Raw genomic sequence first — 14,079 nt, 5'->3', positions numbered from 1 at the left:
TTTCCCCTTACATGAACGATTTGTAAGTGATTTACGGCTTATTTCCCTAGAGGGCAGAAAAGAATAAACCTGAATTGTTTATGTTTGATAAAAGTAATAATTTTCCTAAATCAAAGAAGTCACTACTAATCTTACTTAAGACTTTCAGTGTCCTAGGCATGATGTTTTTTTCTACAATGCTTCGAGAATAAATAAGTAATGAATGCTTTCCCTGTCATGTTGACATAGACTTATTCTCTCTTCTTATAATCAGTTGATCATTGGTTGGTGACCAATTTTATGGTAGTTTAAGTCCTTCCTAACACTGTTCATCGAAGTTTATCAACCAAGTTGCAATGTTGTCACTCTAGTGTAATTAAATTAACATCATATACATTGTATTTAGATGTAAGGTGTTGATCACATTGCAGCCTAATTGAGAGAGTTATATCAGCACTAAGAGAGACTTAAAATACGTAAGATTAGTCACTACTCAATGATTAATCAATTGTAAATACATCTCAGTCCAAGAGAAAGTCAGATGAGGCCTAAATAACTCAGTGGTGACGTCTCTGACTATAGAGCTAAGTGATATAGGATCAAAACAGCTAGAGAGGATCAATTCCCTTAAGATTACAGGTACACCTTACTGAAGAGTTCCAAACAGCACGAAAATTCGGTACAGGGTTTTCTGTCGACTACTTACAACCACTACCTTGCATTTGCTCTTTATACTGCCCCTCCCTCGAAAAGAAGGTATTTCAAGAATTCATCCTTTCTTTTTCAAACCATATCTTTTAACGTTCAATATTTCCCACTATCATGGTTGATACCAATGTTACTTCAATATCGTTTTGACATTTCTCTTGTTAATTTCATTTTGTCGTTCTGACAGGGTATATGAACTTGAAATAACGCAAATGTGTGTTAGGATCTATATTGATGATAACTGAGTTTCCTGTTATCATACCACTGACAGTTTGGTGATGCGTGAGATACTCTGTTTGTTTCAGATTTCATGTATATTTATTTAATGTGAAACTTAGTGATACCTCACTAAGCCAACTCAAATGAATTAAGTACAAAAAGAGAGAGCTTCGAACGTTATAAAGTTTAAATTATCAGTATATTCAATTCAAGAATATATTCAGCAGGATAACAGTACTTTTTCAATATTTTTCTTAAATAAATGATACGTTTTATAAGAGAAGATGGATGTTGTTTAGCAGAGGAATTCAGAATATGTGTTTCGCCCTATTTGGGACTCATCAACTGGATGTACGTTCAATGTTAAAACAATCCGCATAATATGCTTATATGCCAAAAAGAGACTGATCAATTACAATTCTAAACACTAATTGTAAGGTTCAAAAACAACCAATACAAATGACATAAATGACACTCTTTTAATGAAAGATAGGTAGGCTTCTATCTGAAGTTTGTGCTGATGATATCGTTCAGAAGAACGATGAAAGCTCCACGGCCAAAGTGTCCAGCTCAAAGAGCAAAACTCCATCAAAATATAGCTTAGTATTTTCTTTATTAACATCAGTTTAATCTGTTATAACATTGTAACTTCTAAACATACATGGAGCTATAGAGTCATTATTATCAAGGTACCACTCAGTTCAATTTACTTAGACTATTGATCAAAAAAGTAAACAAAACATAATTCAATGTGTATTCGGGTATGGTTTTTCAATTTATTTTTAATGTGTAAATAGTTGTTCATCTGGCGTAGTTCTTTTTGTATTGCGAGGACTACAGTTTCCCTATTGAATGTATCCGTATTTCCGTAGTTCGGATATTTTAGAATTGACATTCACGCGATACATATTTCTTAGATTAAAGAGTAAAGGATTCTCTGAACACTTTGTAATTATGACGATTTTTCTACACAAAATATAGTGAGTATTCGTTTTTCATGAGGTTAAAAGCAATATGTATGATTGTGACAGTAACTGGTATGGATCCGAATCTCAAAGGTAATTATATAAATTTCATTAAGATTTTTAGAGACGATTCAATCAAAGGTATCACATTTTGGCATAGAAATCAAGTTTAAGACTTCTGTAATATCCTTTAATTTTTTGAACCATAAGATTGTTTACACTGAACAAACCAATGATCTTCAACCATCTTACGTCAGATAAAGTTGCTAGTTGGGGCGGTCTGGTAAGGGAAGGTGACGTTGAGTGGAGCGTTTTGGTGTTAGCTGTTGACGTACGGAGGCAGTGAGATGTGCGGCTGCTGGGCAGACATCAGCTGTGGATGGCTCGACAGGTCGACAGAGCTGCGAAGGTCATACCACCGCAGACTCCACATTTTGACGAGGAGGGTGACGCAAACTGCGGCAAAAGGAAATTCGCTTAGCGAGTGGAACCACCGCGAGAGCGACTGTTTGAAGAGAGGACGAGCGTGGTGTATGCTATTTATGTTGGCAGACGTTTAATGTATGGTTCTCATACTTTACGAAGATATCCTGTAATTTTAAATGAAATAATAAACTGGTTGTCTCCATCCAAATCTCGTTCATTACAATAACATACTCATTTTTACATACAAATTAATGTCGGATCAAAATGGACCATTAAATTGGTGAGCCACCATAATGTGGACAGTATGTTCCACATTTATTTAAACAATCGATAAATAAACCAATAATGTATAGCGATATGTTTATACTACTTTTTCTACTTATTACTTCATATAACTGTGAAAAAACTGGTATTCCTTATAGGAAATTGTGATTCAAACATGGCAAAAATAGTTGAGATTTAATCAAACACTGAAAATATATTAAGGCTATATCTGGATACAGTCAGTCAGTCAGTAACAACATAGAACTTTGTACGTACATACATCAGTTCGAGTTGCCATACCACATTAGCACAGAGATGCAGTTGTAAAAGTATAAACAGTAATCAGAGACATTAGGGTTTGAAGATGTTATTCAAGGAGTATAATACAGCGAAATAAATTTGGAGAGAGAAAAAATAAGGGATATGAAGAATTCAAAAAATTAGAATTTGGGAGAACACAAAGTTTGGATGCACCTGCGCCATTTCGAGCCATGTCATTTAAGGTTTCTAATCACTGGTTGCTATCATTTCGCCTATCCCAACCATGTAGTCTACATCTACCAATATGGCTCAGTCCACTTGTCAGTGACTTTATGGATTTATGCCATGTTTTGATCTTGCCGCCCCTAGCTTTTTTCCAACCTACTCCTACATCATAAAACATTGCACATCTGGGCAGTCGGTGATTGGGCATACGTAACACATGTCCCAGCCATCTCAACTTCATCAATTGATTTTCTATCCTTACCTAGTACCCTTTTCCTAGCAACTATATTACTTACTCGGTGGTCCGAGGATATACGAGCAATGCTTCGAAGACACCTATGATCGAATACCATTGACCTACGAATATCCTCTACTCTTAACGGCCATGTTTCACTGCCATATCTGAATACATTGAGTTACTTAAGATTTATTCATTTGATCAATAGTCATATTTAAATAAATTATATTGGGTGGTATTAACTATTAATTAATTAATTACTGAATTTATGAACAAAATCTTTTAATATCATGGGATTAAATGGTTAAAATCAACAGACGTAATCCATTTCTTGAGTTATACAAAACTACTTCTGAAAATGTGATTAAATGTCATAAGGGATTAGAGGAAATCAATTTTGTAGATCCCTTAAGCTTTAATGAATTAAAATTTTACTATATAGGGAATTATAGGAATAGCTGGATTGTATAGTTTATATTGTGAACTTGTCGTTTGACTTTTACCAAATTACGTCACCTATGGCGAAGGCGAGATATCCGTCTATCAATAAAAGGACGAGTATATTGCGCGGCAGTTCGTTCTGTTTTATTTTACGGTTGCGAAACATGGCCATTAAGAGTAGAAGATATTCGTAAGCTACTAGTATTTGAGCACAGATGCCTTAGAGATATTACTCACATTTGCCGGGATCACCAGGTAAGTAATAGTGAGGTTAGACGCAGGGTGTTAGGGAATGATAGTGAATCAGTTGATGAGATTGTGAATCTTCATCGACTGAGATGGTTAGGCCACGTGTCGCCTATGCCTGAACACTGATTACCACGACACGCGATGCTAACTGGTGTTGGGGATGGTTGGAAGAAAGTCAGGGGCGGCCAAACCAAAATGTGGCATCAGTGCTTGAAGACTGACTGACTGAACTTGGTTAGACAACTATTAAAAACCAGGAAATTCATCAGCGGTGCGTATCGATGACCTCAGCATATATCAAAATCAGAACATTCCGATCTTGCAGCGAGTATTTAACCTTTAGACCATTAAGCCTATAACCAATGGTTTATATAATTTAAGTCAACAATGATTATTAAGATCATACCCAATCAAACCATTAATCCTATTCCATATAAGAGAATAACATACTTATCACCAGTATTCGGTTGTGGTAAAACAAGGCGCATTAAATCTTCATCCTGTTGTCTAATAATTGCTTCACAAAACTGATTTTTCTTGGTTAATTCCTTTGGATCATCATCATCATCATCGTCGTCGTCATCATCATTATCATATTCCATTAGGGTACATTTTTTAGGTGAGATACTTAACCAAATTATACAACGTAAACAACCATTAATATTATTTTCATTCAAGACAAGTGAATGTAAAGCAGCTTGAAAATATTCCATAAAATTGATTTCATCATAACCATTTCTTTTATTATCTATATTCAATAGGTGAGAAAAAGAAAGAAATTTATAAACGAAATAAAATGATAAATAAGTAGTCGTAGGGGCGGCCAAACCAAAACGTGGCATCAATGCTTGAAGCCACTAACTTCTAATCTGAGCCATGTTGGGAGATGCAGACTACTTGGTTGGGGTCCGCGTGACTATCGTAACCAATGGTTGGAGACTCTTGGTGACGTGGCCCAGAATCGACCACAATGGCGTCGGTGTATACACTCTCTGTTTTCCCTTAAACTAAGAGATTAAAATCACTTCATATCATTCTTTCTATGAACTAATTCTTTCTTCCCGTACTATATCCTTATTGAAATCTTTCTTTTATATATTAAAACCTCTAAATTAACTACTTTTATGAATCCGGTATTCATCTTGTTGTGTTAATGAGGTATGGCAACTTGGACCGATGCATATATGTGCCTGGTCCTACGTTGTAGCTGACTGACTGACTGATATAAAAACAAATGAAATTTTGAGATGATAGAGAAGATTTGTAGCTCAGATGTATGATTTTGATGGAATTTTATTCTCTAAGCTGGATGATTTAGTTGTCGGGCTTTCGTTGTTCTTATGAACAACATCATCAGCATAAAATTCAGATAGAAGTGAAGTGTTCGAATTTCTCCACATGTGATTTACAGCTTGTCCTGTAGACCTTGATGTTGATTCGTTCTTGTTGACCTTAAACCTATCATTGTTTACTTTTACAAATGAAAGTTTATGACATAACAGTTGGAAATTATTCAGTTTTTTGATCAATAAGCTTAATATCCGAATCTCAGTTCAATGATTTCAGTTCAGAAACTTATATTATATAAAACCTAATCAAACATGTGCAAATAAATATATCGATATGATCAGAGTTATATGATTGATAGGGATGGTCTGAGTTATTAATTAACATTTTAAGTTAATGGTCACTGATTTAGATTCATACTGTTACATAGCTGGAATAATCTTATTGGACAGTCTATTCCATTGTTGCTACCTTGACGTGATGGTCGAGCTTGCCTATCATGATGAACCAATCGAGCTATGCTGGTTGGAAAAATCGTTTCTCAAGGACCTACCATGTCAGACAGGTCGGTTAAAGAACGGTAAGACTAAAATTAACAAACCCAACGTCCGAAGGCGAAGTCGTACTGTTGACTGTAGAGAGGTGTGATGGCAGTAAGGTGTTTCATTTAGGCAACCAGTATAACAGCGATGCTTCCTTCCCACAAGGAGGGATGAGGTTAGAAAAGGTCTACCCTAAAATATGCACACCTCACCTTATCCTACGGATATCCGTCCCTGGCGGTATGGTGCCAACAAGTAAGGAGCTAACACGAAAATTACTCACAACAATGTCGTGTGTGACCGACCTCAAGGAGTTGTCCGTTGGGCACTGCGGTCACGCTCTCGGGTCACTAAGACCACCTCTAGTCCAATTTCTTTTTCAGGTGCCTCTAGAAGAACCCTTCGAGAGTATGGGGAACTGGGAAGTGATAACCGCCCTCATACTCCCATCAGCACTCAAGACCACTAACTGACTGACAATTAGCATAAACCATCTAATTACACTTTCAATGTAATTTTATATTAATCAATAATGCAATGAGTGATGTTTTTCCTAAACACTACTTCAGAAGGGGTTTTGTGGAGATCTTAGTAATTTTATTAGTTGAATTCATGAGTCAATTGAAGCTACAGCACTACAAATAACCTGGAAGCACTGGATGGCCGTTTCGTTCTAGTATGGGATTCGTCGGCGGTGCGCATCAACGATCCCGCCCCGCGAGATTCGAACCTATATCCTAGCCTTTATCTTTTGACATTCTGTCGCTCTATGGGATATGGGGTTCTATGAGGAGGGTAGTAGTTATATTTGTTGTTCAGTTATATGTTATCAATACAAATCTGTTCCCAATTGATTGATCACTGGGTGGTGGGTGAGCGATGTCGTGTGTGTCCGGTCCTTCCTAATGCAGATCGAGGGCTTTCGGTCAAGTTGCAATGTGGATTGATTTGTATCATAAAAGATCATTATATCTATTAAATTGATTGCTCTTTTAAAATTCATTCGGTTGTGATTTAAGGGTTTGTAATCATTTTAACTGAATAGTTATTTGATCAGTATTTCAGTTTATCAACTATTGTTTCGTAGTAATTACACATATTACGTAACTCGGGTGGATTGAATAAACAATAATTTATTTGTATACTATGTCAAATAACGCTGATCGATAAAGTTAGCTGATGAAAACGATATCATACATATAAATTGATCTACTTATTCTGTCAACAACAAAAACTCTTGAATGTCAGTAAAGGAACAAGAAGAAGATCCACTTTGAAATTGATGTGTTAGAAAGAAGGTTAAATTACAAAAAATTTCAATATCATCCGGATGAGAGATTTGTGAAAACTATTCAATTTGATGGTGATTTACACCGTGCACTAAAAACCAGGGAAAGTACACTATCTAGTTAAGCCTAATAACACACTCATCAGCAGTGTGTACGTATGAACTAGCCAGAGATCGAACTTAGGACATTTAAGCCTCTCCCTAGTAGTTGCAAAACAAATTTAAGCAGTGATTATGACATCTAAGAGTAAGAAAAACTTGGAATAATTGTGTATCGGATCAAATCACTGCGCTTTACATTCACAAGAAGAGGGTGTCATTTTAAAAAACATAAAAGAAAATGTGCGAAATGCTCATTTACAATCGTGAATTAGAACAACATGGATTTTAGAGATATAATAACTCTGTTTAATGAATATATGAAGCTTCTAAAAAATCGAATTGTATCACAGTATATATGAGAGGGAAGTTATTCTGTAGGCTTAAATGAAATTGTTTTAAAATTCCAAGTGAACTATCAGATTATTGAATTAATGGTAATTCGTTAATTGTCTCCTTCATATTGAATAGGACGTATTACTATGATCGCTATTTCATTGAGTTCAAGATATCGTTGTGGTTATATTGGCGTTTGAAGCCGCAACTTGACTCGAATAGAACAGAAATCATTCTCTACAGAGAAGTCTGAAATTAAGCTTCAACAAATATTAGTTTTCAGAGGCCATTTATAAGCTTTTGATTACCAATGATAGCAGTTTTCAATAATACAATACCAGAATTATTGTCAGTTATACTGATATCATTCATCTTGTCGTAACCAAGTTAAGATATTTTAAGATACAAGTTGAACTACTTTTGAAATAACAAGTAGTATTTTAGCATTATCACAAAATTCAACAAGTTACATTAGTTTGATACCTTTGTTTAAATCTTCTATGTAATACATTATGAGTACTCAAACAGTAAACAGATAAACAAATAGACTAAACAATTATTTCAGATATAAAGAGATACACAAGTTATGTGTGTGTGTAGTATGGGCATGAATGAACAACAAAACTAATCAGATATTTGCGCACACCCATACACACACGTTCATCTACGACAGTATTAAACATACCTTTGGAATCATCTGTTTTTTCAGGTTCTATTGAAGACAAATGAGAATCTTCTCGACAATTCTAGAGTATACAGAAAAGAATGGATGAATGAATGGAAAATCATAACATCATCGCAAATATAAATAACAATAGGAAAATACAAGTGAAACAACAACAAGTGAATTTAAACTTCACCTCATTGCAAAAGCAGGTGGCTATCAGGACTCAGTAGCTAAGTGGAGAACGCGATGGTGTTTAAAGTCGACGACAATGGGTTGGAGTCCCGGAGTGGACAGTCAGTCAGTCAGCTACAACATAGGACCAGGCACATATGTGCATCGGTCCAAGTTGCCATACCTCATTAGCACAACAAGATGAACACCGGATTCATAGGAGTGGGATGCAGGTACATTCAGCTGACGATTCCTAAATAGGACAAAACGCGCATCCTGGGTTTCACTGCTACCCACTATCCGTCTTTGCTTAAAAAGCTTGTGATTTAAGGCTATATCGATGCAATCTGCATAGGATGCACATATACCAACATGAGACTGATCAATTGCATTCGTAAATAACAATGGGAAGACACAAGCAAAACAACACGAAGTGAATTAGAATAACAAGAACTTTGTAAATAATTCGAAGAATGGAAAGAAAATAATAATTTTTATACTGTATCAATACAATTAAAGTAGCCAGTAATGTTTCACAAAAAGCAAACACAAAATGATCATATTTAGTACATTCAGAATTCGGTTATCGGTAGAATCAAGGATGATTGTTTTGTTTTCTATTTGGGATTCGTCAGATGGCAATATGCCGGAATCCTATTACTGATGTTCACACTGAGATTTGAGCCCGGTATCTTTAAACTCCAATGCGCTAACTACTGAATTTATGAGTTCAGATAACTATTAATTTATTCAAACAGACGTCGCGGTTGACTGTCACTCCAAGATAAAGAAAAAGAAAGACATGGGTATGTGTTATACCGTAAAGAAGAGCACAGACTTCAGTATCCAATCATTAATCAAAAACTCGTTGTCGATCTTCTTTGGTTAATCAGTCACAGCTTAGATTAGCTAAATACACAACGATGAACTAACGAAACAAATTGCAAAAAGTGTCTAAACTAGGGCTTAGGGATAACAGTTTGATAGAAAAAAAAAATCTTTGAAGTATGCTGAATTGTAAGTTATGAAGTTCATCAATTACGAAAACTAGTAGTATGGTGTGTGCTACTTATATTGACATACGTAGTATATGATGTTAGTTGTAAACAGAAGGTCTGGCAGCAGAGACACAAGAGAATCGAACAGTAAAGACTGGAAATAGAATGCAATTTGTATGAAAATGCAAGAACAATGAAGTCTGAGTCATTATGAGACAATTGATGGACATTTTGCAAATCAAGCATTTACTTTATGATTGTTAGATTTTATGAACAAGTCCTGTAATTTTGTATTAAATACATCCGATTGTTCCCCACTGGTGTTCTTGTTCACTACACTAGCAGTATAGTCATAATGTTTATTCAATTGTGTTATATCTTGGTCTAAGAGTTTTAGAATCAGTTCTCTTATGTTATCCCCTCTATTAAATTGAAAAATATCCTGTCCAATTTTTAAATTACCTAAGGATTTCACCCCAATTTGAGTTCAATCTTATTTGTTTTATAGAAAATTCTTCTAAATTAAATGTGAACTGATATCGGGAGTCAACCAGAAGTAGCTTAATGAGAAGGTTGACTGATAGTAATCAGAAATGACCTGAAGGATAAGTGCATTTCATCCAATATAATTTCTCGCTCACTCTTGTGTTGAGGAGGGGAGGGTGAGAAGCGCATAGCACACCATGTATTAGTATCAGATTTTGAAAACCATTCCTCACAACATGAACATTAAGAAAACTTACATGCCTTGAAATTGTCGACAAAGAACTAAGTGGATCTGTAAATTTAAAAAAAAATGACATCGAACTGTTAACAATATTTTGAAATACATCAATTTAAATAGAATTGTATTATGATTTATCATTTAGATCGTATAAAAAGGTGCATTTGTGTCAGTCAGTCAGTAACAACTCAGAACTTCGTACGTACATACATCAGTTCGAGTTGCCACACCACATTAGCACAGAGATGTAGTTGTCGACTTAAATTCCGTCGTGGTAGAGGTAGTAAAAGTATAAGCAGTAATCGCAAAGATTAGGGTTTGAAGATGTTATTCAAGGAGTACAATCCAGTGAAATAAATTTGGAAAGAAAATAAAGGACATGAAGAATTCAGAAGATTAGAATTTGGGAGATCACAAAGAATGGATGCACTTGCGCCATTGCAAACGATTTTGAGCCATGTCGTTCAGAGTCTCTATCCATCGGTTGCTATCATCTCGCGGTCCCCAACTAGGTAGTCTACATCTACCAAAATGTCTCAGTCAATTTGTCAGTGACTTCATGGATTTATGCCATGTTTTGATCTGGCCGCCCCTAGCTTTCTTCCAATCTACTCCTATACCACTGAACATCGCACGTCGAGGCAGTCGGTGGTTGGGCATACGTAACACGTGTCACATTTGAATTACCATCTTATGGTTAAAATAAAAAGGTTGATGAAGATTCAATAAATATTCTTCAGGTTTTCAGAAAGAAGTGAATATGCAACTCAGTGATTTACTGTACTGTTAATTAATGCAGTTAAATCTAGTAACATTCTAATTTGTAAACACGTAATTAGTTATTGAGTAATTCATATTGATAAGTCCTGCGCTAATTGAACGCTAGATTTGGTTCCTAAGCTTTTCTAGTAACCCCGAGGCTAGATCTACACAGCGACTTGAACACGAGAGGAAAGGCGCGAAATGTGGAAGAAACACTTTACTCCAAAGGTTTGTTTATGTACAAAAAAATCTAGGATTTTTATAATATTTTAGATGTCCTCGAGTTTCCGGGAAATTCTAGAATGCTACTAAACATAGTAGCAGTGTAAGTAATCATTCAATCAGAAACTCGACATGTGACTTTTCACTTTCTAGATGTTTTTAACAAAACGTCTAGTGAACACTGATAGGATAAGATGCTTCTCGGTGTTTTCAGAGCCTTTCTTGGCTCTTTTTCGAGGAGTTTTCTGAATCTTCCCAACATATATTGTAATGAATTGGGGAAGACCAATTTATTGTTTAAAGCAAAATTACAGAGTTCTTTCGTAAAATGTGAAAATCATACATTAATTACTTCATTTGAAAATCTTTCATCAATTATTCTTAACATTCTGTATAATTCTTCCAATTCACCATTCCTATCTATATCAATTCGATCTTCTTACTCTTCTGATGCCAGGCATTGCACTTTTGATTGATGTTACGTACTACTTATGTCGGCAGATATAAGTAGCATACACCACGATATCATATACTGCCTTGTTCAATATTAAATATATTCATACTTGCCTAATAGCCACCAGTTCTGTTAGCGGAATATATAGATTGGGTTAAAGCACGTTCCGTGTAGAAATATCTTGGGGCACGCTGATTGGCTAATTCTTATCCGATCAGAGCTAGCGGATACTTAAAGAAGATTCTAGAACCTACTCGTGTAAAAACTATAAATGTAGAACATTTTTCTTGTTGTAATTCCTACTTCCATCTCTCCTTGTTATTTGGAACATAATTTTGTTCCTGTTCAACCATGTTCTGATTTGGGGACTTGTTGAGTAAAGCAGTGTCCAAAACTACTAAACAATAGGAATATCTGGGTCGTAATAAGAGGGGATTATAACAATTTCTGTAAATCATATACAATAGTATAGTTTTTGAATCAGTGGTGGACTCAATGGTTGCATTCATTGTAAATTAGAGTATGGTACATAGCTAAATCTTCATTTACAGGCTTGCTTTCTTCCTTCAGTTGAATAATATCAAACGTTATCCTATCAATAGTTGAAAGTAACAAATTGTGTCCTTACTTATAAAAAAGATAATGGTTTTCCCACGGATATCAAAAGTACCATCGCAAAATACAACACTCAGTATGTTTGAAATAATTAAATGTTATCCTGAAACTTGGAGAACTAACACAACCATCATCAAGAAGGTACAAGTATTTATAAATAGTTGTCTACGCAAGATACTCAACATCTATTCACCGGATAACATCAGCAACAGCCTACTGTGAGAGAGAACAAAACAGCTTCCAACTGAAGAAAAAATTAGGGAAAGGCGTTGAAAATGGATAAGACATACATTACGCAAATCATCAAACTTCCTCACGTGGCAAGTCCTAACTTGGAATCCTGAAGGGAAATGGAAAAGAGGAAGGCCAAAAAACACATTGCGTCGGGAAATAGAAGCAAATATGAAAAGGATGAATAACAACTGGAAAGAGCTGGAAAGGAATGCTTGGGACAGGGTTGTATGGAGAATGGTGGTGGGCGACCTATGCTCCTCCACGAGGAGTAACAGAAGTAAGTAAGTAATTAAGTAAGTATCCTTCCATCTGGTTTACTTCAACTGTTCAATAAAAAAACCACGAAAAAAGTTGACGATTTGATTTCGCAAGTCATTTTATTTCGCGAATTATATGCAAAGATGGATGCCGGCTAACAGTGGAGCCCAGGATGCGCATTTAGTCCTATTTGGGATTCCTCAGCTGGATGTATCCCCTTGTAACTTAGTGGCAATATCAAAGCGATACTCATAGGATGCATATATGCTAGAAGAGACTGAACAATCGCATTCTTAAACACTTCCTTATGAAAGGTTGTGATTTTTCCACATTTTTTACGACGATGATAATCAGAATAGGGGTACATAGTCAGCCAAAGATTTTAAAAATATTAATTATTTAACAGCAGTATATATATGCTTGAATCTTAATAAGTGACTCGACTTTTCATTCGAACCTTTACTCGACTGTTAATTTGCCTCTATATCCGCTAGCTCGTATTAGCATTTCTGTTCGAATTCGCATGGTGTGCTTGCGGTTTAGTGATATGGGCTATTCAATTATCATCTGTGGTCAGCGCTTTGTGTTGTCTTCTGAATTCATATACTGTTGGGATTTCCTTATTAACGGTTATCGGGGCGATTGATATACGAGGCCTCAGAAATTATCTCGAAGACAAATTTACACAGGTTAACAATAATGACACGTAAAAGGTTATCAGGAATTTCAAAACATTTTTTGCAAACTACAACAGTCCTACTCACTGCCTTCTTATTGCTAGGATGTTGATTACAAAACTGAGAGGAAGAAAAGCTATTATCTGACGCACAAACCGGGTTGGTGGACATGAAACAACCACTTATGGGGATTGAAAAACCTTAATTGAAACCAGTGCTGCAAATAGGGTTCAGAGTCTCGAAAGAACAAATGGTGTATGAATCTATCGTTGGTCACCGGGTACCAAGAGATTGCATCTTCTAACGTTGACGCACTACCTTTTGGATAAGGTCTCTAGGTCAAAGGCACGGGTGTGGCCTCCTAAGTAAATTACCTACTTCGATTTGGGCACTTGGGAAGTATCTCAGACCGTACACGAGTTGATTAATAACTGCTTTGCATGGCATATATATATATATATATATATATGAGTATAGTTTAAGGTACCCTACTCTTTTAAACCGTGATATGAAGATAAATAAATAAATGCCAATAATAATTACAGAAATCATTATTGTGAATAGATGAAAGTGTATTCTCACGATTCAATGTGATGATATCTACTTTATTTATTCCTGATGGTTGAACAACTTCCAATTTTTCTTCTACTTCATTGTAATCGCCATCTCCATTAATTTTTTTGTCTTCTGTTTCAAAATCATCTTCATAAACTCCATAAATTTGAAAAACAAATAGAGTTTGAAAATTTTGTTTAAAATTATATACTACT

At 35.4% G+C, this 14,079-nt stretch overlaps 1 protein-coding gene across 1 annotated transcript in view; it reads right to left on the bottom strand.

The window, feature by feature from the left end:
* The window catches only part of MS3_00009445 (uncharacterized protein), a 61,490-nt gene that overhangs the window by 17,802 nt on the left and 29,609 nt on the right, over positions 1-14,079 (bottom strand). The window contains exons 11-14 of the mRNA XM_051217815.1: positions 13,853-14,020; positions 10,107-10,141; positions 8,213-8,273; positions 4,426-4,723 (exon numbers count right to left, since the gene is read on the bottom strand). Coding sequence (XP_051064239.1) covers positions 4,426-4,723; positions 8,213-8,273; positions 10,107-10,141; positions 13,853-14,020 — 562 coding nt within the window. The remainder of the gene's footprint in view (positions 1-4,425; positions 4,724-8,212; positions 8,274-10,106; positions 10,142-13,852; positions 14,021-14,079) is intronic.

Source organism: Schistosoma haematobium, chromosome 7, assembly GCF_000699445.3.
Source record: "Schistosoma haematobium chromosome 7, whole genome shotgun sequence".
Taxonomy (NCBI): Eukaryota; Metazoa; Platyhelminthes; class Trematoda; order Strigeidida; family Schistosomatidae; genus Schistosoma; species Schistosoma haematobium.
The sequence above is the reverse complement of the archived record's forward strand: the minus strand, read 5'-3'. Positions and strand labels throughout refer to the sequence as shown.